General features: G+C 65.4%; 1 protein-coding gene across 2 annotated transcripts; it reads right to left on the reverse strand.

Moving 5' to 3' along the window:
- SLC22A18 (solute carrier family 22 member 18) lies at positions 1,111-23,273 on the reverse strand. Of its 2 annotated transcripts, none has more exons than XM_018043507.1 (11): positions 23,043-23,273; positions 20,329-20,476; positions 18,433-18,530; positions 17,111-17,271; positions 16,556-16,688; positions 9,841-9,959; positions 9,387-9,494; positions 7,962-8,062; positions 3,635-3,736; positions 3,315-3,435; positions 1,111-1,343 (listed from the first exon to the last, which is right to left on the reverse strand). In XM_018043507.1, the coding sequence occupies exons 2-11, from the start codon at positions 20,449-20,451 to the stop codon at positions 1,156-1,158; spliced, it is 1,254 nt and encodes a 417-aa protein (XP_017898996.1). In that variant the 5' UTR covers positions 20,452-20,476; positions 23,043-23,273; the 3' UTR covers positions 1,111-1,155. The 2 variants fall into 2 exon arrangements, with proteins under 2 accessions (XP_017898996.1, XP_017898997.1); XM_018043508.1 differs by lacking the exon at positions 23,043-23,273 and adding an exon at positions 21,348-21,480.

Raw genomic sequence — 23,302 nt, forward strand, 5'->3', positions numbered from 1 at the left:
CCAGAGAAGAAACCATTCCTGCGATGAATGTTTTCCTCCACAACAACACCATGAGGCCCCAGGGCAAATGGGAGGGGGCTCCTCCGGAGAGGAGAGGCCAGCTCCAGGGCCCCCACTGACCTAGGGGCACCTCCATCCTGCACCACCCTGGAGATCTCTCCCGCCAGAGGCTCTGGTGGATGACGGAAGTCAGGAGTGAGGCCCGGGTGCCTCACCAGTTCCTGGTGGGGCTCACGGGGGGCGGGGTCTGACCTGAGCCCTGGGGCTGGGAGAGTGTATGTGTGTTCGTGTGTGTGTGTGTGTGTGTGTGTGTGTGTGTGTGTGTGTGTGTGTGTGAGAGAGAGAGAGAGAGAGAGAGAAAGAGAGAGAGTGAGAGAGTGAGAGCGCGCACGCGTGTGGATCTCGGCTCTCAGAGTCTCCTCCAGAAGGGGCCATGGAATATTCCAAGTTTAATAGCTTTTGTTAACAGTAGCCTGTGGGGGAAGGGTGGCCGTCCTGGTCTCAAGGGCGTCTGCAGACACCCGACAGGGCCGTCCTCTCCACGCTGGCTCTTGGCGCGGCGGGCTGCCCTGTGTCTGCTGCCCTTTTGCCGTGGGCTTGGGCTGGAGGTGGGGGGCGGCCGAGGAACGGCTCCCTGGTTCTCAAGCCTGGAGGCCTGGCTCTCTACCTGTTGGGCTCCCCAACATGAAACGAGGGTTCTCTTCTTCGAACTCTCCCCAAGCCTCAAATGGCTGACCTTTTAGAAAGACCCTGTCCTCTTTCTGTTCACCAGTGGAAGCAATTTCAAGGGCTATGGAGGGCGTGCAGGCAGAGTGCTTGGCAAGGGGTCAGTATTGGGGCTGCAGGTGAGCAGAGAGCTCCATCTCTAGGGACGCGGGCAGAGTTGTCTGAATGGCAGCAGGAAGGATTCCTTGCTGGCTTGGGTGGACTCCAGGGCTGGGACCCACCTCACGCTCGGATGCTCTTGGGCGATTCTTCTCTCCCTGGACCCCTGGGGCCCAGCTACAGGCCTTCTACTCCAGGAAGCCCTCTAGCCTCCAAAGTGGCACCCCACCCCCTCCCTAGACCACCCCCGTCCAGCAGGCAGGAGCCTGCAGAAACCAGGCTGCGAGAGGTCCCAAGGGAGTTTATTGCCAGTCTGCCTGGGGGCCAACGTCACTGGGCTCTGTCCATCTTCCGGGGCACAGGCTGCTTCCAGAGGACCAGGAGGACGATGAAGTTGACGGCGAACTGCACATGGCCGAAGACGGGGACGCCGAAGCTACGGTACAGGAGGCCGCCCAGGGTGGGCCCCAGGGTCCGCGTCAGTGGCTGCACAGAGGCGCAGAGGCCCAGCATGGTTCCTGCGGCGGGGAAGGGCGGGTCAAGTCCGGCCTGGCCAGTCCCTGAGCATCACTGCCCCAGAGGCCCATGTCCTGGACATGGCCCAGGCCTCCCTGTCCCACCGTCCTCCGTTCCGCACCCCAGCTCGCTCCCCCTGGCCTGCCTGCCCGTCTGCCCCCTGCGGGCCACTCATGGGGAGCACTGCGGCCTCCGGCTGTGGTGCCTCTGCCCTGCTTCAGAAAGTGTCCAAGCACGGGAGGAGCCTGGGAGCCGGGCCCCAGGTTGTGGGCCAGGCGCCACCCCGCCCCCCAGCCTGCCAGGGACACAGCACCCCAGCCCAGCTCGGCCCAGCCTGGGGAGGCCCCCATGTGAGGGGTGGGCTGGGGTGTAATGTGGGCCACGATACACTCCAGGTCAACCCCGTGGCCTTTACTGCCCACGAGTGGACTGGAGGGAACGCCTCCACAGGGCTGGGGACGAGGCTTAGGTGCTCAAAGGACACCCCCTTCTTTGCAGCTGCTCCCCAGGCTCACCTAGCTGCCTGCACCCCTTCTACCTGAAACCCCTGCCTCTACCCTCCCCTTGTCAGCTGTGCCCTATGCGGGCCACCAAGCAACGTGTGTCCCCAGGTGCAGGCTGCGAGGTCCTCAGAGGCTCCTCTACGGCGCTGGAAAGCCCCGCCCGCCCGTGGACCAGGTGGGCGTGGCCTGGCGAGGCCCCGCCCAGGCTCAGGGCCCGCGTCGGGGGGAATTTCAGAGCAGCTCCTCCCACCGCCCACAGGCCCTGCAGACACCAGGGAGCAATTACCACCGCCTCTAACGTCTCCAGTTCCCAGGCTGGCGCTGGGAACCAGCTCTGGCTCCTTCCGAGTTGAGGGGTGGTGCCCCTGGCACCTGGGCCCGCTCCTCTTGCTTCCTTGCAGGCCCTGCCCTCATCTCTCCAGGTCTTCCCCTCCTTCTTCCTCCCGGCCTCTGGGCAGAATAGGCTCACTGCCTCCAGGAAGCCCCCCAGGACCAGTCTAGCCTCCCAAGACCACAAAGTCAGATCTAGGGGACCCTGGGGGTTTCCAAGGCAGCCCTGAGGAGACGCCTTGTCCGGCAGCCTCCCCACTGTCAGCGGGGCGTCTGAATCTGTCTGCCCCTCCTGGACATGCAGATGGATGGACAGAGGGTCAGCTGGGACCCTGAGCTCTCTGGCCCTGCTGCTGCAGAGGCCTTTGACCGCAGCCAGCCCACAGGAGCCCCTGGCCTTGACCAGCACTATGCATAGGGCAGTGTGGGGCGGGAGCCTGCGGAGCATCAGGTCCAGGGACCGCCCCCCGCCATCCCTGCCCAGTCCGCATTGGAAACTCCCCGGCCTCCAGAAGGAAGGCGGGCTGCAGAGTGGGACTCGGGGGTCTGTGTCTGGGGGTGTCTGAGCCCCACTGGGGGGCCCAGGGGCTTCTTAGATTAAGGCTGCTGTGAGCCTCCGGTCACTGGTCCCTTGGGAGGCACCTGAGCCTGTGCCGGCAGGGATCGGGAGGCGTCCCGGCGCTGGCCCCACCTCCTTTGGCCTCCTGCCATTCTCTGAGCCTGGCCCTCTTCCTAACCAGCCTCTGCAGCAGCCTTTCTGAGCCTCACCCCACACCCTGGCTCAGCTGGGGCTGGCCTGCGATGCCATCTTTCCTCCCCTTTTTAGTGAAACCTTGTGCATACTTCAGCCAAGCCAGATGCCACCTCCAGGAAGCCCTCCTCCCTTCCCCCACGCTGGCCTGGGGCTGATCAGCAGGGCCTGGTGCAGGGTTGGCTGGGCTGGGTGGCGGGCAGGATTCTCACCTAAACCCTCTTGTGGGCCGCCACCCTAACCCTGCCCACTCAGACCCCTGGCCACCCATCCTACCCAGTGCCCACTTGGTCCCCACTCAGGGCAGCTGCTCTGCCCCAAACTGCTCATCAAGCTCCCCAGAGAGCAGGGCCGGGGAGCCCTTCACCCGGCCCAGGGACCTCACTCACCCGTGTCTGAGGTCGAGACGGCCTTGGTCAGCATGCTGTCAGTGACCACGTTGAGGGCACACAGGCTGAAGACCAGGCCGGGCATCAGAAGGCAGAAGTGGAAGACGTTGGCCATCAGCGCCTGGCGGGAGGCAGGTGGAGGCTGCGGTGACTGGGGGGGTCGCCCACCCCTGAGGTCCCGCTGAGGTGGTCCTGAGTGGGAGTTGGGGACAAGAGAGCCCCGGGGCCCAAGTGATGACTGGGCACCTGAGGAGGGTCAGCAGAGAGGGCCTGGGGCCCTGCTCTCTTCAGGGATAGCGGGACGGGGGGGGGTCTCTCACCATAGCCAGTCCCACCACGCTGAAGACCAGCACGCTGGCCCGGAGCAGGGCTCCCTCGGAGAAGTGGCTGCTCAGCCGCCCGATGACCAGGCCCTGGATGACCTGGGTGAGGGCGAGAGGGCGGAGGTGGGCACGGCTGGGCCTGGGAGGGTGTCTGGGCTGCGGCTGGCTTGGGGGCCTCCCCCGCTGCCCATGACCCCTGGGCCCCTGCCACCAGCCCCAGCAGCGACAAGGCATAGGGCAGAGGGGCAAGCCTGCGAATCCATGATGGCCCCAAGGTTCTGGGGAGACGAGGCCTGCAGCCTGGGGGTCTCACACACGTGCACACACATGCACCCACCCACGCACACACACGTTCCACATCCAGAAATTATTGCATCTCTGCTGTTTCAGGTGTGAAGAAAGTGAAAGTGTTAGTCGCTCGGTCATGTCCAACCCTGCGACCCCATGGATTGTAGCCTGCCCCAGGCTCCTCTGTCCATGGGGTTTTCCAGGCAAGAACGCTGGAGTGGGTTGCCATTTCCTTCTCTAGAGGATCTTCCGGATCCAGGAATCGAACCTGGGCCTCCTGCGTCCCAGGCAGACTCTTTCCCGTCTGAGCCCCCAGGGAAACCCTGAAAGGGCCAGTTAACTCCTGACAGGGATGGGGGAGGCCTGACTATGGGGCGAAAAGCTCACAATGTGGCCCGGAGTCCAGCCCTGGGGCCCTGGGGAGCCCCCTCCCATGTGCCCTGGCCCACCACCACACTCCTCTGCTCCCTCTCGGCCCTCTGGTCTGGGAGCTGGGAGCTGCCACAGATGGGGAGGCTAGGGCACGTGGGGGCAGGCGGTGGAGGGGGCTGGACTGGGACGTGAGCCCAGGGCCCTGGTGGCCGTGTGGGGTCCTCCAGCAGCTGGCCCTTTCGAGGCCTGGCCCTGGCAGGCAGGCGCCTCGGCCACCACCTACTGGGGGCCAGGGTCTGGGCCAGCGGGCCGCTACTCCCATGATGACCGGGTAAACTGAGGCCTGGGGTCTCAGAGTGGGGTGGGGTGGAGCCCAGGCTGGTGGGCTTGTCCTGAGCCTGGGCAGGAGAGGAAGGGGCCACAGGCTCCCCGAGAGTCACCTCCCCCACTATTGCTCAGCCCTCCACCTCCAGCTTTGTCCTCCTTGCCCTGCCCTCCACTGCCCCCCACTGCCCCCCACTGCCCCCCACCAGCTCAGCCCCAGGGTCAGCCAGCCAGGGGCTGGGTTAAGGTTCAGCTCCCCTTCCTGCTCTCAGCTCCTCCCCATGGAGGTGGGATGAAAAGCCCAGAGCCGGGACACCCTTGACACCTGGGATGTGACTCAGAGGACAAGCCCAGCCCACAGGCCGTTCCCAGGCCGGGGTGAGGCTCCCTAGCTGGTCCCTGCCTCTTCCACCAGGCAGGCAGGAAGTGCTCGGGGGAACCGTGAGGCTGGAGCAGCCCCCACTGGAGCTGGGGGTCAGTGTCCCTCTGGGCTGTGTGACCCGGGGTGGGGGTGTGTCCAGCCCCGTGGACCAGGAGGGAGCCCTCTCCTTACTGCCTGCCTGGCATCATGAAACTGTCTCAAACCACAACCAAGGGTGTCTTTAAAAAAAAAATTCCCACTTTGACACTTGCTTATCTTCATTTTGTTTGTTTAAAGGGAAGATCTACTTGACAAGTTTCTTTTAGTACTTGACACCCCAGAGGAAATCAACAAACCAGGAGCGAGACTGAAATCCGTCTCCACTCTTCATACAGACCCCGAGACCAGGATCCTGATGTGCTGGGAGTCAGCTCTCCGTTTTCCCATTAACTTAAAAAAAAGCCTAAGCTTTCATGCCTTCCAGGTTATTACATGAAACCAGAGTTAGTAAACTAGTAACTAGAGTTAGTCAGAAATTTCACTTTCTCCCAACCCTCCCACCTGGAGACCCTGTCCGCTCACCTAGCCCACTCCCTGCCTCCCTGGCCTGAGTGGCCACCGCCTCCCCCAAGGTCACACGGGCACAGGCACCCAGTTGCCCCTGCCCACCCCTGCTCTAACACAGCCTAGGGGCAGGGGCAGCCAGCTGGTAAGACCACACCCGGCCTCCACAAGGCCCCACCCACAGCGAGTACATCTGAGCAAATCCAGGTCCTTCTTGGCTTTGCAGCCCACCCCCCATGCAGGCCTTCAGAGCACAGTCCTCTCCTCTCCGGCCGTCCGAGCCACCCCAGGGCCTTTGCACCTGCAGCCCCTCCCTGCAGTCCTCTCTCCCTCCGGGCTCCTCCCTGGGCCGCGGGAGAGCCCCCAGCTGGCTGGCCCCCCTACTGAGGCAGCAATCGCTGCCCTGACAAGGGCCTGATTCGCCTGGGTTTTGTCTCCCCTGACCCACCAGACGCCTAGGTGGTGGGGGCTGGTCTCTGTTCCCCCCGCAGGACACAGCTCCATCCCTGCAGTGGCCTAAGAGCTCAGTGGGGGGCCTCCCAGGAGGGTTCTCGAGGGACAGAGGGCTGCAAGCGCCCCCCAGGGGAGGAGAGTGAGTGGCATCCCTTCCAGGTTAGGACCACCTGGGCTGTCCTCATTGAGATCCCAACCCCAAGGATCCCCACACGCAGGGAGCTGGGGGACGCGGTGAGCCCCTTGGGTAGGGCAGGAAGAGCTTTGCCAGGGCAGCTTCAGCAGCAGCGGGTTCCCCTCCCCAGAGCCACGGTGACCAGCCCTACCCTGGTTGGGATGGAGGTGGCAGAGGCCCTCTCCACAGACACAGCTCAGGGCCTCAGCTGCCCCCACCTTCGCCCGCAGGCCTGAAGGCCCGAGGCCCGGCGCCCAGCCGCTCTGCAGGCTGCCCCTCCCCAAGCCCCTCTCCCTGGTGGGCCTGTGGGAGGGTCCCCAGGCTGCACCCAGGCTCCCCCCAACCCACCTGTCCACCCCATCATCACAGGCACCGGAGCCCCCGGCCCATCTCGGCAGGCCCACCCTCACCCTGCACCAGGCTTGAGGCTATCAAGCCTGGGGGTCTATCCATCCCTGGTGGTCTCAAGGGGTCTGCCAACTTCAGCCAGGGCCTGGCCTCAGTCTCCTGGCCTCAGGGAGCCCAGGATAAGCTCAGGCCCCTGGCAGGCTGGGAGCGGCTCTTTATTTTACTTGTTTAAAATATATATATTTTTAAATTTAAAAAACTTATTCATTTATTTTTGGCTGCAACACACACATGCGGGATCTCAGCTCCCGCACGCAAGGATCCAACCTGCGCCCCCTAGAGTGGAAGCCTGGGGTCCTAACCACTGGACCGTCACGGACGTCCCGGGAGGGGCCATTTAGAACAAGGCTCCAGTGGCCCCAGTTCAGAGCATCCGCGTTACTGTTTTCTGTCTATCTATTTCCCCCACCAGCCTGGCACTTCCCAGTCCACGCAGCCAGGCCCACTGCAGTGGGGGGCCAGCCCCTCCCCGGAACGGCTATTTCAGTCCGGGGTCCAACCCAGCCCCAGGCCCAGAGGCTCAGGCAGCAGATGGCCTGGAGGTGCTGGGACCGCCACCCGCTTCCGGAGAGGTTCAGTGCTCCCTCCGCCGTCCGCCAGATCCCAGAATAGCCCCTCCCGCGCGCCGGCTGTCAGGCAGACGTCCCGGGGGGCGGCAGACACGTCGCCACCTGTCCCCACCACAGTCGCACCACCGGTGGGCAGGCATGGGGCACGCAGAACCCGGCCGTTCTCCTGATCACGCGCCCCCCATGGGGGTCCACTCCCCACCCCCAGCTGGCCTGGCACCACCGGTACCCCGGTGGACGCAGGGAGGGCCGTGGGCCTCTGACATGCTTCCTGATGGGAGGTTGAGGGCTCGCCAGTCCCCAGTGTGGATGAAGCTCCGCTCTCACCTCTCAGATGGGACCCCCTCGGGCAGATGGACGGGCAGAGAGTGCGTGTGTGTGCGTGCTAAGTCGCTTCAGTCGTGTCCAACTCTGTGCCACCCTATGGACCATAGCTGGCCAGGCTCCTCTGTCCGTGAGATTTCCAAGGCAAGGATGCTGGAGTGGGTTGCCATGCCCTCCTCTAGGGGATCTGCCCAACCTAGAGGTCAAACCTGCGTCTCTTACGCCTCCCGCGTTGGCAGGCGGGTTCTTTACTGCTAGCGCCATTTGCAAGGCTCAGGCAGACAGGCAGGCGGGTGCAGACGCAGGTGTGGGAGCCGTGAGCAGGGAGGGGGGACAAGCCAGAAGTGAAGGTGGACGGTGCGCCTGAAAGGTGGGCACGCAGGATGGCTACCGTGCTGCTCAGAAGCCGAGGGGCTGGTCTGCGAGGCCCTGGGACCCTGAGAGTGCCGGGAGCCCACCGGCCCGGTGCGCCCGGCACCCACTCACCATCTGAAGGACCCCGAAGAAGGACATGAGGTAGCCGGCCTGGGCGGCCTCCAGCCGGAAGAAGTCCATGGAGATGATGGAGAACATGACCATGAAGAGCCCTGGGAGGGCAGGGGTCAGGGGCCAGAGGTCAGTGGTCAGGGCTGTGCAGCCGTGCCTGTCTAACCCCCTGACAGTTGGCCCACCAGGGCACCAGGGGCCTGCCCATGGTGACCGGCTCAGGGAGGACCGGTGCGAGCCTTCCCCGACATCCTCCCTGGCGGGTCTGCCCCACGGGGCCGCCGTGGGCAGTGAGTGAGAAGGTGCCCGGAGTTGCCCTTGCCCAGGGTGGGCAGACCCCAAGGCCCTCTGGAGGGGTGAGGGGATGGGAGACCAGGGGGCCCGGGCATGCATGGTGGGAGGGTTTGGCCCCAGAACTGAGGTCGATGACCTGGGTTCCCATCACCATGCCCCCGTGAGTGTTCTGGGGGCAGGTGAGCTGGGAGGGGCTCCCCGGATGGCAAGGGGGGGCATTTCTGCAGAGGAGGAGTTAACCCTTGGCGCCCACGTGGGAACGCCTGAGCGCCTGTGAGCGAGGCCTCCCAGTTGTTCTCTGCAAGGCTTCCTGGGTTGGAGGACCCCCGACACGGGCTCGGAGGGGTCGCTCCTGGGCCTGACTGTGCTCAGGGGCGCCCTCAGGCCCCCGGGAAGGGATGCAGGCGTGGGCGGAATGCGTGTGCCCCCTGCAGACTCACTGTCTTCTCTCTGACTGTCCCGAGAGGCCTCGGAAGCCGCTGGGCAGGGCAGCGAGAGCTTTTGTGAAGCAGGGGTGACTGAGGCCTGAGGTGAGGGGGAGACCCTTGGTCTGTCCTCCTCCTGGCCCCAGGGCGGCTAGGCCTGCACCAACCGGTGGGCCGCACCCTCCCTGGGACAGATGTGGGCCTGGGGCCCAGGGGGGCTTGGAGCATGAGAGGCCGGGCAGAGGAAGGGCTGTGCTCTGGCCACGGACCCCCGGGGACTCTGGGCCGTGGACCCCGGAACTCCCAGCGGCAGACCCCAGGACTCCTGGCCGCGGACCCCTGGGACTCTAGGCCGCAGACCCCGGAGCTCCCGGCTGCAGACCTTGGGACTCTAGGCCATGGACCGCGGAACCCCCAGCCACAGACCCCTGGGACTCTGGGCCGCGGACCCCGGAACCCCCAGCAGCGGACCCTCGGGACTCCCGGCTGCGGACCCCTGGGACTCTGGGCCATGGACCCCGGAATTCCCAGCGGCGGACCCCGGGACTCCTGGCCGCGGACCCCTGGGACTCTAGGCCGCGGACCTCCGGGACTCTAGGCCGCAGACCCCAGAGCTCCCGGCTGCAGACCTTGGGACTCTAGGCCATGGACACTCCCGGCCACGGACCCCAGAACTCCTGGCCGCCCCGGCCGGCCCTGGACTCACCTATGGGGAGGCCGCAGATGACCTTGACCAGAAACACCGGCAGGACGCCTGGCTGCAGCAGCAGGCGGGTGATGGCCTTCAGATCAAACACGCTGGCTTTGGGTTTCCCTGTGGCATGCGGAGTGGCTGTCAGCCCACCGGACAGCGGCTGAATGCCCCCGGCCCTGCGGGCCCATTGCTCGGGGCACAGCCCCTGCCGCCACAGCTGCTCTGGCTCGCTGCGGTCTTGGCAGTGTCCCTGAGGGAGGGCTGGGCTGGGGGAGCACGGGGCCCCAGGTCCAGGGTGCTGGCTGCTGGGGCCAGAGGGCTCACTCCTCACACTGGCTGCATCCCGAAGGGGCATACCTGGGGGCTGTAACTGGCTAGGTGCGTCGGGTAGGGAACGCCCCGCTGGGACACGCCTTGTGGGCCTCTGGACCAGTGTACCTCCTGGGGCTCACCTGGCAGGGCTCACCTGGCAGGGTGGTCTGGGCGTGGACGCTGGCCCCCTTGGTACTGGCTGGGATGCAGGTGACGCTGAGGAGGGCTCCCAGGAGGGTGACCACAAGGGCCACAATGACCGGACACTGAATCCTGAGGGCGGCACTCGTGGTCATGGGGGCTCGGGCCCCAGGGCACACAGGCCCCCTGCCCCTTCAGCCGCACTAGGGCTTGGACAGCTTGTGCTCAGCTCGCGCCCCACCCCTCACACCTCCCCAGGCTTAGGTCTGGAGGGCGGGACAGGGGACCCTCAGGGCGCATTCATTAGGGGATGGGTGAAGGAACAGACCCTCCCGTCCCTGGGGGTCTCTGAGGGTGGGCGGCCGTGGGGGCGGGATGCTGAGCCCCAGAGGGGTGGGGGCAGGGGCCTGGAGTGGGCAGCCACGGTCCTGGGGACGCACGGCTCCCAGCCTGTGAGGGGTGAGAAGGCTCCCGAAAGACAGGGTTGCTGTGAGCCCTGGGGGCCGTGTTTGGGGAACGGGACCCAGCAAGGGGAATGCCCCCAGACTTCCCTGGACACCCCTGGCAGCACCAAGAGTCCCACCCACCCTGGGGATCAGGACACTGAGGCTCCCAGGGGAAAGACCCGGTCCCCAGAGCCTTCCGGCCTCCGCCTCGGCGGGACTGGAGGGGCTGCCCAGCGTGGAGGCTGAGAAGGTGACTGTTGCCCTGGGTGACTCAGGAAAGGCACGGTACTGGCTCACAGTGAGTGGGGTGCCAGGTGGCACTGGGGCTGGGGCACCAGGAGCAGCTGGAGATACTGGCCCCAATGTGCCTGGTGGGCCAGGGCCTGGCTTTGAGTCTCAGCCCCACACGCCCACATGGAAGGCCGAGGGACTCCTGCGGGCCCACCTGTGTCTGGGGGGCCGTCAGCCCTCCCTGCCCTCCTGGGGAGGACAGGCCGGCACTTAGTGAGTCTCAGGAGGCCCCACTTCCAGGAGGGCGTTGGGCAGGCTGGGCCTGCAGGGTGGGGGGCCTTTGGCCCCTAGACCCAGGACACAGCCCTTAGGGCGCCTGCCCACCTGCCTGCGCTCCCACCAAGGCTGTGACTCATTCTCTCCCCTGGCTTTCACTCCTGAGGGCGTGCTCCCCTCCTTGGGTCAGCGCATGGACACTCAGCCTGCGACCCCCCGGACCACAAGGGCGGGCCTCGGCCTCCAGCCCCAGGCAGGCCGTGTGTGTCAGCCGGGAGCAAGGGCACTGGGGCCTGGCCTTTCTGACTGTCCCTGTCTCCTCCTGAAGGCTAAAGGAGAGAAACGGGAGCTTCTTACTGAGCCAGGCTGCATGGACCTCCAGGCCTGGGCATAGCAGAACACCTTGCCCCTCCACAGCAGAGAAAACTCCTACACATCCTGGAAGGGCCCTCTCTGTGAGGCCCTGCCCTCCTCCACAGCAGGTACCCTATCCTCTGAGAAGGGCTTGCTCTACTCCAGGGCCACTATCTGCCCCCCCCAGGGTGCGGGGGCCTGGGTGGGACCCTCCTCTGAGACCCCCGTGGGCCAGACTGTGGACCAAACGGACGACAGCTGTCCTGGCCCAGACCCCATCAGTGTCCTGGGAGAGGCTCCCTGTGCCCTCAGACAGGGCAGCCATGAGCTGCCCCTGACTCTCCTCAGACTTCAGAGAGAGGACTCTCCCGCCCCAACTCCAGCACAGGTGCCCACACATGCACACTCACAGCTCCCCGGGAAGGCCCGGGGAGGACAGGGGTCTCCTCCACATGGGATCAGGGAAGCCCGTGGGGACTCCGTACCAGAGAGGCTGGGCCCCGGCTGCCCTCATTTCTGGGCTGGGACCTGCTGGGGCTCATACTGCTGGTCAGGGCTGCAGCAGGCCCTGAACCCCGCCCCCCCCACGGGCCCAGCTCTGGTCCCCCGGCCGATGCCCACCGTCCGGGATGCGGAACGTTTGGGCTTTCTGGCTGCCTGGGTTCTGGACAAATGGGCGTGTCCATCGGCTGCCAGGTGGGAAAGGTCAGAGGACCCTGGACGCCCCGGGAGACGTCCCATGTGGGTGGGTTTGGACCCCACAGCCCCTTTCCCCAGATGGCAGGGACACGCCAGCCCTGGTAGCCAGAGAGAAGGGCCTTTTCTTCAAGACTGTGGCCTCCGAGGCCCACACGTCACTGCTCTAGGCCTGCCCGGGCAAGGACAAAACTAGCTTTCTTTGCCAGAGGCCCCGGAAATGCGTGAGAGCAGAGGCAGCCACTTAGATGGTTATTCTGGGAGGCTAGTGACAAGCGAGGGGTGGGCAGCTGGGCGCCAGGCCCCTTCTCTGGGGGTTCTCTCCTGTCCCGTGGCGGGTGGCCAGTGAACTGAAGGGGCACAGGGCCGCTGGCAGGCCCCGGGAGGGCGTGGGGGCCCCCGCTGCCCGGGGAGGCTGGGGTGTCCTTCTGCACGCAGAGCGCTCTCCGATTCCCCCGGACAAGACGGCAGCAAGGAGAGTGCAGGACGGGAGGAAGCTGCCCACGGTGGGGGCTTCTCAGTGGGGACGCCCTCCCGCCTCCTGCCCCCGCTCGCTGCTGCTCTGCGGTCGGCGCACCCCCCGAGTCTGCCCCCGGCCCGGGCACCTCTGGGGTGCAGCTCAGGCAGGTGGGGCTCTGGGCCGTCTGGCGCCTGGCTCACTGGACCGTTTTTATTTAATACAAACTGGGTGTGGGCCACGAGGTGGGCAGGTTCGCGCCTTTGTCCACTCACTCCCTCTTGCCTTTGGTCGGATGGGTTGATGGGAGACTGAACGGACAGACCCTAGGGACCCTCAAAGGCCCTGGGTCGGACTCAGGGTGCCGAGCTCTGTCCCTTCTCGGTGGCTAGCTTGCTGGGTGACCACCTTTCCTCAGATGCCAGTGAGGGCTGAGCTCCCGGGGGCCCTCCCGGGCTCCAGGGTGCCTGCTTCCCGCCGGGGGACGCCTCTGGAACCGGCCACGGCTGGTTGCAGCTGCCACGGGCACTGGTCAAACGTCAGCAGCCGCAAAAACACTGCCTTTCATCCTTATCTCAGGGCCCGGAATCTGCCGATCTGACCTTATCAGGCGGGCAGGAAGCCTGTCCACCTGCTCACCTCGTGTGAGACCTGCTCACTCAGCCTCTCCGCCCGACACCGTCCAGCTCCCGCCCCGCTCTGAGGTGACCACTCCTCATGAGCCTGAAGCTGCCCTCCCCATCAGCTCCAGGGCCCCCACGGGGTACTGCTCCCGCCAAGGTCCCCCCAGGGCCTCCCGACCTGCGCACCCTGATCCTGTCCCTCCTGGAGGGGCCTGCGGTCAGCTGGGCCCAGCTTCAGGTGGAGCCTGGCTATGAGGGGCCTCCTGGAGTCACCAGCCACCTGGTGAACTTGGGGGGAGAAGCCCCCTGTCCTAGCTGAGCCCTGGCCCACGGCACTGTGGGTGGAAACGTGTCTGACAATGGATGCCTTAAGGGGCCACCCCTGACTCAGCCCCCCTTTGGCTTCAAGTGCCAGAAAACAGCCCTAAAGCCATGTCCGGCCTAACCCTTCACAGTCCAGCCTCTGTGCCTGCCAAGCCTCTGCCCACTCAGGTCCCCAGGCAAGCCCCCGGCTCCTTCCGCCTTTGCGCGGGCTTTCCCAGAGCCCTGTCCAGCTGACAGGTCTAAGCTGAGGTCCAGCCCCACTAATCTCAGCCATTCGCGCCCCGTCTGTGGACCCCTGAGGGCCTGACACACCAGGGTCCGTCTGCAGGGCCTGCATGACCCCTGGGTGGGGAGGCGACACGGCCTTGGTGAGCCGGGGCAAGAGGCGGTGGAGCAGGCAGCCTGGCTGCCCTGAGTCTCCTCAGAGCCGCTTGGGGCAGCCCCAGTGTCTGCCCATTGACCCCAGATTTTCACTGGGCTGGGAGCCTTCCAGCAGCAGGGTGAGGGTTTCCCGTCCCTGCGTCCAGGGGCTGAGGCATGGTCCTGGGGGAGACCAGCCTTCCCAGGCCTCCAGATAAGGAGGGGGTCACACTGACCGAGTCACAGGGCCCTTTGGGCATGGCGTGGGACTGGGATCGCTTAGCACCCAGGAAGGCTGGCCAGGGACACTGAGCCCAGCCTGGCCTGACCTCTAAGGCCTGTGGCTGGAGGCGCTCCCAGCCCCGGCTTGGATAAGCAGCATGCCCGGATGGGTCACCTCTAGGGGAACAGAGCCCTTGGGTGCTGGCCTGCGGGCTCAGTGATATCTGTGACTGTGGGGCAGCCCCTCAGTGCCCAGAGGAGCAGGGGGTCCTGCAGAGACCCCCACACTAAGTCTAGCCTCGGGCCTGGGCTTGCACCCTCAGCCGCGCCTGACAGGTGGCCGCTGTTTCTCAAACGCCGGAGCCAATCCCCCAGACTCGCCCCCGCACCCCACCAGGACCCAGCTGTGGTGGGCTAGGCAGGCTGGTGCTGCCCACCCCAGGGGCACGCAGCCCCCCTGGGGGAGGGGGTGGTGGAGGCCTCCCCAGGCTGCAGGGGGCCAAGCTGGGGGCCCTGAGTCACGGAGCTGCCCCTCACCTGCTGAGTGACTCAGGGCTCAGGTCTGGGTGCTCTGCAGTAGCCAGGCCTCCCAGCCCTGAGCCGCAGGCTGGGCCTAAACCAGTTATACCAGTACCTAGCCCAGGGCAGCAGCTGCCAAGGCCACTTCCTCCCTCCACCTGCTCCCTGGTGGTATTGGGGGGGTGGGGCATGGTTGGGGCCTTTAGGGGCCTTTAGGGTAGGGGGGGCTGGGATGGGCAGGCAGAAACAGCCAGGGAGACCTCACCCCCTGCTGCAGTTTCCATCAAGGGGGAGGAGGGGTGGGAATGAGGCCTCTGCATCCCGCCTGCCCTTGCCGTGGGCTGTGCTGGGAGGCAGAGCAGGTTGAGGCCAGCAGAGAGGCCGAACAAGAAGACAGGGGCCAGCCCCTGCCGTGGGGTGTCAGGGCCCCAGAGGACCCCCACTTCCCGGGGCCTTGAGGGGGTATTGGGAGCTCCACTGAGGGGGGCCTTACCTTCTGTGGGGCTCTGGTTTCCCCACCCATTAAAGAAAGTGTCTCAGACCTCAGGATGGAATTGAGAAGCTAGTGGAGTGCCCTGGAAGGTGAGGGCAGGGATGGGGTGAGTTTGGGGGCTTCTAGGAGGGGGAGATCAGTCCTGGGTGTTCATTGGAAGGACTGATGCTGAAGCTGTAACTCCAATACTTTCGCCACCTCATGTGAAGAGTTGCCTCATTGGAAAAGACTCTGATGCTGGGAGGGATTGGGGGCAGGAGGAGAAGGGGATGACCGAGGATGAGATGGCTGGATGGCATCACGGATTTGATGGATGTGAGTCTGAGTGAACTCCGGGAGTTGGTGATGGACAGGGAGGCCTGGCGTGCTGCGATCCATGGGGTCACAAAGAGTCGGACACGACTGAGCGACTGAACTGACTGACTGAGGAGGGGGAGGGAAGTGAGTGGTCTTTCCTGGGTCAGCAGCTACGCTGGGGACAAGGGCAGGTAAAGACAGGAGGGATGGGGGGCTGGCCCGAGGAGGCCTCTGGGTGCGTGCACTCTGCAAGGTGAGCAAACCTGCCCAGGGCCCAGGGAAGCAAGTGGCTGGGCTGGGAGGTGAAGCCCCAGTCCTGGTTCTGATCCTGACCCCCAGGGTCCGCAGGTGGGGCTGCCCCCTGCCCCACCTCTCCTCATGCCCCAGGTGCTCCTTCTCACTCACGGCCCCTGACCCTCTCTCGTCTCTCCCTGGGCACACAGAGGCCCTCTCCCTTGTCCTGGAGCCCATCTACCGAACCAGGCTCCCACCCGCGCTGAGCAGGGAGGGAGGTGGCCCCGGTCCAGGGGGAGTCCACAGTCGCGGACGGTGGGTTCCGTCCTTGACCATCAGGCCTGGATACCCCCCTGAATCCCATCTCTTCGGGTCCTCCAGGTGGCTTTTCTTAATTCCTGGCTTCTAACACGAAGCGTTGGGCCCCAGCCCCCCTCTGGAGTAGTTCCCAGGACTTAGAAACCCCCCACTTGAGAGCATGGCCCTGTTCTCCAGCTCAGACCCCCCATCAGCCCACTCGGGAACTCCCTCATGCATCTACCGGGCACCAGACTCACCCTGGTGGGGGCCCAACTCCTGCTGGTAGCCCGGGTAGCAGGGACCTCAGCGAGGCCCACGGCTCCCCCAGGCCCAGCCCCAGTCCAAGTACGGCCTTGCGTTCACACTTACGCCCCAGCCACCAGCAAAACCAACCTAGATCCCGCCGCTGCCCTCTGCCCACCACGGCTGCCCCTGGTCCAGCCGCCGTACTCTCCCACCTGGACCAGCTCCGTCCCCACCTCTGGTCTCCCTGCTGTGGCCCCAGCGCCCACAATCTCGACACAACAGCCAGGTTACCCCGGGCCCCTGCTTGAGGGCTCCACGGCCTGACGCGCTGCCCACCCCCGCTCCGTCCACTCCAGCTTCACAGGCCTCGCGTCCCCATGTGAGGGCCTTTGCCTCCCTGGAGGCCTTCCCGCCTGACATTTGAGGAACCCACGTGGTGTACGGCACTCGCTTGTTGAAGCCTTCAGACCCCGCCCACCGCATAGGCCACGCCCCTGGATGCCCACGCCCACCCGGAGGTTCCAGCCGGTTCCGCTCCCACCAGGTCAGGGTGCCCACGGGGAAACTAAGGCCCGGAGGGCGGCGGGGCCGGGCTGAGGGCCTGGCTGGCCAGCCCCAACCCCGGCCCGGCCCGCGCCCCGGACACTCACCCGCACGAGCTGCTCAGGGTTCCACCGAGCAGGGAGCCGAAGATGAGACCGACGCCGAAGCACAGGCCCAGCCGGCCCAGGGCCGCGGGCCTCTCCTCAGGTGTGGACAGGTCCGCGATGACCATCTGGGCAGCTGGCGGGTGGGACTCGGGCTGAGCCGCGAGGACCCCTCACGGAGCCCAGGCCACGCCTCCTCACCGCGCCCCGCTCCCCACAGGCCACGCCCCTCCGCTCCTCCGACCTGCCCCCTCCGCGTCACCACGCCCCCCCCCGCGTCACCAGCTGCACCCCGACTTGTCCCCAGGCCGCATGCTCCCCACCCCCTCTACTCAGCCCCGTGGAAGCACAGCCCACCCCGTACATCACCCCTCCATCAGCGTCCAGGGCCCCTGAGGGTGGCGTCCGCCGCGCCCCCGGCTCAGGTCACGCCCACGGCTCAGGTCACGCCCACACCAAGCCCCCCGCCCCGCCCTCCGCCCCCTCCAGTCCAGCCCTGGGCTCCGACAACTGGGACATGTTGCCGATAGCTGGGACATGTTGCCGAGGGCGCCCTACCTGGCAGCGTGTGCATGAGTGCACCCGGCAGGCGCGAGGCGAAGAGTAAGGCCACGCCAGGCAGGGCGGGGATGCAGGCGGCCGCTAGGAGCAGGTAGAGGGCGGACGAGGCCAGGAAGGACAGCGTGAAGGCTGCCCGCGCCCCGTGCTGGTCTGCGAACCTGGGGGGCCCACATCCATGACCCTCACCGGCAGAAGGCAGGGCTGCCCCTCTTCTGCCCCCACACCCGCCCCTTGGGATGGCTGAGAAGCTGGGCCGCAGAGAGGTCCCGGTGTTGTGAGGGTGACGGAGAGCCTAGGTCCGCGCCTCCCTCCTCGCAGGGCCTGTTTCTCCACCCTTCCAATGCGGCAGTCTTCAGTGACCTTGGGGAGTCTGACCCACTCGGTCACTCCCTCTCCTAGTGAATAACTTGTGGGAGGCATGCTTTACAGAAAGCTCTTCCTGCTTGCAAGCGGGGAACGCCCCCCACCCCCAAGACCCCTGCTCTGTCCTGCCTTACTGGGTGTGGAGCCCCTCCTCTTCCATGGAGTGCCTCTGAGATCTGACTCCTGCCACACTGATCTGTCCACTCCAGGGTTTGCAGCAGGGTGAGCCCAGCGCACCCAGAGCATTAAGACGAGTGGGAGTCCCAGTCCCCAGAATTCTCTTTCCCAGAAAAGTTGCTGGTGGAACCCCCCAGCTCAGTAGAGCAGGGCATTTATAGCCACGAGACCCTCACCAGCTACATCCTCTCTCCAGCCACAAACCAGAATTAGTGACGGTTATGGGTCGGGACAGGAGAAGGCAATGGCCCCTCACTCCAGTACTCTTGCCTGGAGAATCCCGTGGACGGAGCCTGGTAGGCTGCAGTCCATGGGGTCGCTGAGGGTCAGACATGACTGAGCGACTTCACTTTCACTTTTCACTTTCATGCATTGGAGAAGGAAATGGCACCCCACTCCAGTGTTCTTGCCTGGAGGATCCCAGGGACGGGGGAGCTTGGTGGGCTGCCGTCTCTGGGGTCGCACAGAGTCGGACACGGCTGAAGCGACTTAGCAGCAGCAGCAGCAGCAGCAGGGGTCAGGACACCCTGGGAGCTAACCCAGCACTAAAGGGACAAAGTTTGAGCAAGCTCCAGGAGATGGAGAAGGTCACAGTCAGATACAACTGAGCCACGGAACAACAAAGGGTCAAAGTTCATCCGTGCCTCAGGGGCTGCCATCCCTCTAGTGGGGCCCAGTGTGAGGTCCGGGAACCTGGAGTCACCCAGGCCATGACCTCCCACGGGAAGGTCTAAGTCATCACGGGACGAGGGCCCCCAAACTTCCCCACCCCACCGTACCTGCCGAACACAGGCCCGCCCAGAAGCTGCAGCACGCCGAACACAGTCTGCTGGTAGCCAAAGGCGACGGAGTCCAGGCCCAGCCTCCGAGAGAGGTACTGAAACAGAGGAGGGGTCCGTGGGAGGGGCCTGGAAGGACCCCAGCACCTGCGATCCGGGGTCCTTGGTGGGAAGGGGGAGGAAGGGTAGCTCTGAGCAGCGTGTGAGGGAATCGACGGTCTGGCTCTGACCACCCCACGATGCATCTGGGGTGACCTGTGACCCTGGACTCAGCTGCTCATATCGTAGTAGGCAGCCTGACAGGGCCTCTGGGTCCAGGCTCCAGGGACTCAGAGCTCGGTGAAGGCAGCTGCTGGCCCCCCTTCCTTTCTTCGGGATACACCTCAAGGGTGTGAGGCAGACCCCATCTTGCCCTGGCTCAGCACTCAGTGTCTAAAAGCCCTCGGACCTCAGCACGTCCAGAACTGACTCCTGGTTTTCCTCTAAGACCAGCTCCTGCTGATGCTTCCACCCTGGGGGTCCCTGCAGCCCTTCCTGGCTTCAGCACCTTCTCCCCTCCAGCACTGGTCACACAGCTGCCCCAGGGCCTCTGTACTAGCCAGCACACTCCCATGTCTCCTTTAAGGCTTTGTACAGGGTTGCCTTCTTCCGGCAGCCCCGCTGACCCCAAACCCGCCACGCTCCTCAGCAGCCCCAGGCCCCCTCCTGCAGCACATTGTCTGCTGTCAGTGGGCGTCACCCATGCTCAGGACCACCAGTGGCGGGGTGCCTGTGGCCCACGCCGCGTTGTGCTCTGCGATATTCTGAGCTCTGAGGACAGGCACTCGGGGTGCCTGCGAGCCTTTGTGGAGCAGACACAGTCCACCCCCCAGGAGAGCCGGTGGGAGGGCAGGTGGCACTGGGAGCCCCGAGTTCTCAGGATCTCATGTTCGCTCATCACTCCAGCACCGGCTCTCTGAAGGGCAGCGGGGCACCTGCTGGGGCCCCTTGGCTGCCAAGGAGGGGATACAGGGCTTAGACCAGCCCGGTGGAGATGAGCGGGGCTTGGGAGGCAGGGGAGCTGGGCTTGTGGTTTGGCCAGGGACCCCTGCCATGGCTGGACTTGTAACAATGTCCATACCCACTCCCACCCAGATCCCCAGGCCCAAGCTGCTTATGAGAATCTCCTGGGGAACTTTAAAAAGTGGCCAGCGGCTAGGGCCACGGTCCCACCCCGACCAGGCAGACAAGGGCCTCTGGAGCTCCAGTCTTCCAAAGTCCACTGGGAGCTGCTGCCCCAGGAGGGCGAGTCCCAGCAGGCCAGCTGCACACGGGGGTGTGGAATGAACAGACAGGAGTGCATGGGGGAGGATGCTGAGTGGGTGGGCACCAGCGAGCCGTGGGGGCCGCAGAAACCCAGGGGCTGCTGGGGGTCAGGCAGAGTCCAGACCAGGGCAGGCAGCAGAGAACCAGCCGCCCTCACATCCTGGCTGGGGAGGCAGAGCGATCCAAGACCATGGCATACAGCGCGGGGTGTGGGCAAGCCTCAGGAGGCTGGACCAACCAGGACCCGAGGGGAAGTGACTCCGGGTACCTGGCGGGTGCTAGGGGGAGGGCCCCGCTGCGGGGAGCTCTGCGGAAGAGGGCTGAGCGGGACTAGGAAGTGCGCCGCGTGGGTGTCAGGCTGGTGGGTGAAGAGGGCCAAGGCCCCCAGCTGGGGCGGGAGCGACAGAGCCCAGGGCTTGCTGATGAGGGGCCCGGAGGCACAGTCCCCGGCTACCTCAACTGGCTCAGCTCCAGTGTGGCAAGGGGCCCCAGAGAGAGGAGCCTGGCAGCATCAGGCCAGACCGAGGGCCCCGCCAGGGCCCGAAGGAGGGTGAGGGGGCCAGGCCAGGCGACCCGGGGAAGGGTACTCACGGGCATGATCGAGAACTGCATGAAGAGGCAGGTGAGCTCCAGGGCTGCCAGCACGTACGTGAGCAGCACGACCCCCGAGCGGCCCAGGGGGCCCATTCCGCTGGGGGCCCCGACTTTCCGCATGCTGGGCAGGTGTTGCTGGAAGACCCTGCCGGGATAAGAACGGGAGGCTGCAGGAGCTGGCAGGGAGCAAAAGTCCTCCTGAACTGGGCGAGGGTGCTGAGTCATGGGGCGGGAGGCGGGCGGCACCCAGAGGGCCCAGGGGAGAGGTCGGGGTGCTGGACTCTCAGTGGGGCTCTGCAGCCTCTAGCCGCCGAGAGCCCTTGGGCCGGTCTTGCTCTCGGAGATCAAGTGTCCCTCCCCTCCTCGACAGACGACTCTGGGGCTCTGGGCACACTGCCACCGTGGACCCAGACGGGAGCCTCCTGTCCAGCATGGGCTGGGCTCAGGGCCTGACTTTGAGATGGAAACCGAGGCCAGAGTGGTTGCTGACCACAGCTCAGGTAGGTGACTCGTGTGTTTGTGTGTGTGTGTGTGTGTGTGTGTGTGTGTGTCGGGCGGGTCTTTAGGCCCACAGGGCCCCACTTCCACTGCCCCTGTGAAGCGCTTCTCAACCAACAGCCTATTTTGCCCAGCTCCTCCACACCAGAGGGCCTTCTGGAGCGCCTGCGGGTGGGCTGGAGGGGCAGCTCAGCCTTCCAGGGCCCCCAGGCAGGGTAGCCAGGCCCTGTCTGCTCCCCACACCACACCCCTCACCAGCTGTAGCCAGAATCTGCGGTTCCATGGAGGCCTCCACCAAGTTTTGCCAAATGAACACCCAGCTGTACAGTTGGGCCCAAGGGTCGCCTTCAGAACCCAGACCCAGGGGTGGGGAGGGGGGTGACATCAAAGAGGGACCAGGGGCTGTGGCCAGACTCCCCATCCTGGGGTGCAGGGAACTTGTGACAAGCGGGGGCAGAGGGTGAGAGCAGCAGGTCAGGGGCACCTGGCTGGCAGGGGTGCTGAAAGGAGCTCGGTACCTGCCTTCCCAGGGGTCGGCTTGGGCACCGCCCTGGCGAAGTGAGCCCTCGTGGGGTGAGATCCGGCTTGCCTGCCCTTCCGGGGCTGGGCTCAGGCCCCGGCCCACTCAGGGTGCCCTGGGACACCTACCCTCCCAGTTCCCCGGCCCCGAGGCCAACTCGGACACCCCGCCCCCGCCCGCGACCTCCGCGCTCTCATTGGCCGAGCCCGACACGCCCCCCGGCTGGCACCGCTCCGCCCCGCAGCCCCGGACCTGCCCCCTCCTGCTTTTCTCCCAGGAGTGCTGGGGCGGGGGGCGGGGGGGGGGCGGAGGCGGGAGCTCAGACCGCTGGAGCAGCTCTGGGTGTCCAGTCTGGGTTTCCGGTGGGCAGGATGGGGCGGGGATGGGGCGGAGGGAGGCAGGACAGGGGCTGGGAAGAAGGATGGGAGGGATAGAGGTGCAAGGAGAGGGAGGGGGAAGGCAAGGCCCGGCTCGCCCCCTGGGTGGGATCGGCAGAGAGCCAGACGCGGACAGATACCTCCTGGGAACCGCTCTTGGCCCCATGTGGCCCCGCAGTTACTGAGATGCTGGTTCTACCCCCTTTCACACTGCGGCGAGCCCACCGGCTTGGTCAGGGCCATCAGAGCCCCAAGGTATGCAGGCCCACCCGGCTTCAAGCTGTCCTTCCGGGGGGCTAGCTCATGCCCCCTTGTAGTCACCCAGAGCCCCTGCCGGAGCCCTGGAAAGCACACAGACTCCCTCTCGGGTCAGTTTCCCAGATAAACGAGCAGAGGCCCACGCAGGACTCCGCTCCCCACGACCTGCCTGCAGCTCAGAGCCAGGCCAACGTCAAAACCAATGTCCTCTCTGCCATGCGTTACCCTCAGCTCAGGCAGCTCTCTAACTGCAGGGACCAGGAGCCTGAGAGGTGGGACAGGCAGCCCAGGAGCGCGCTGTGCCTGTTTGTGTGCGTGTGTGGGCATGTGTGTGGGCATGTGTGTGGGCATGTGTGCGTGTGTGTGTGTGTGGGTGTGTGTGTTCGTGTGTGTGTGCGCGCGTGCATGTGTGTGCGTGAGTGTGTGTGCGCGTGTGTGTGTGGGCATGTGTGTGGAGTGTGCATGTGTGTGTGCGTGTATGTGTGTGGGGGCGTGTGCATGTATGTGTGTGTGCGCGCGCGTGTGTGAGTGTGTGTGTGCGTGAGTGAGTGTGTGTGTGGGCATGTGTGTGGGGCGTGCATGTGTGTGCATGTGTGTGTGTGTATGTGTGTGTGTGTGCATGTGGGGGGGGCGTGTGTGTGTGTGTGTGTGAGTGCTCAGTTCTGTCCTTGTGACCCCATGGACAGTAGCCCGCCAGGCTCCTCTGTCCATGGGATTCTCCAGGCATGAATACTGGAGCAGGTTGCCAGGCCCTCCTCCAGGGGATCTTCCTGACCCAGGGATGGAACCCACATCACCTGTGTCTCCCACACTGCAGGCGGGTTTTTTACCGCTGTACCACCTGGGAAGCCACGGTGCCCAAGGAGACAGGCCAAAGTCCGGCAGTTGCGTGTGGAGTCAGGGGAGGCCCAGGCCTGCTGTGAGGCCTTTCTGGGAGGGGCAAGAGGGCCCTCAAGCCTTGGGGCCCTGGCTCACGCCCTCTCTCCCAGAGTGGGCCTGTGCTGGGGGCAGACTTGAGCCCAAAGGCAAGGGGGTGGCAGGAAGGGGCTGCTACTCACCTCTCCCTTCCTCCCGCGGCACACAGGACCCACGGACAGCACAGGGCTGGCTGGGGCAGCGGCAATCAGATCCAGCCTGAGTATCCGTCACAACAGGCTCTGTGGGCAGGGAGCTTCCTGGTCTCGAGGGAGCTGGGAAGTCCTTTCACTTCACCCGCAGCTGTACCTCCTGTGGACCTGCTCCCCCCGCACAGAGCAGTCACAGCCTCCCGGCTGGATCTGAGCACAGCTGGGGAGGAGGGCTTCTCAGAGGAGGTGAT

Source organism: Capra hircus, chromosome 29 (assembly GCF_001704415.2).
Source record: "Capra hircus breed San Clemente chromosome 29, ASM170441v1, whole genome shotgun sequence".
NCBI lineage: Eukaryota > Metazoa > Chordata > Mammalia > Artiodactyla > Bovidae > Capra > Capra hircus.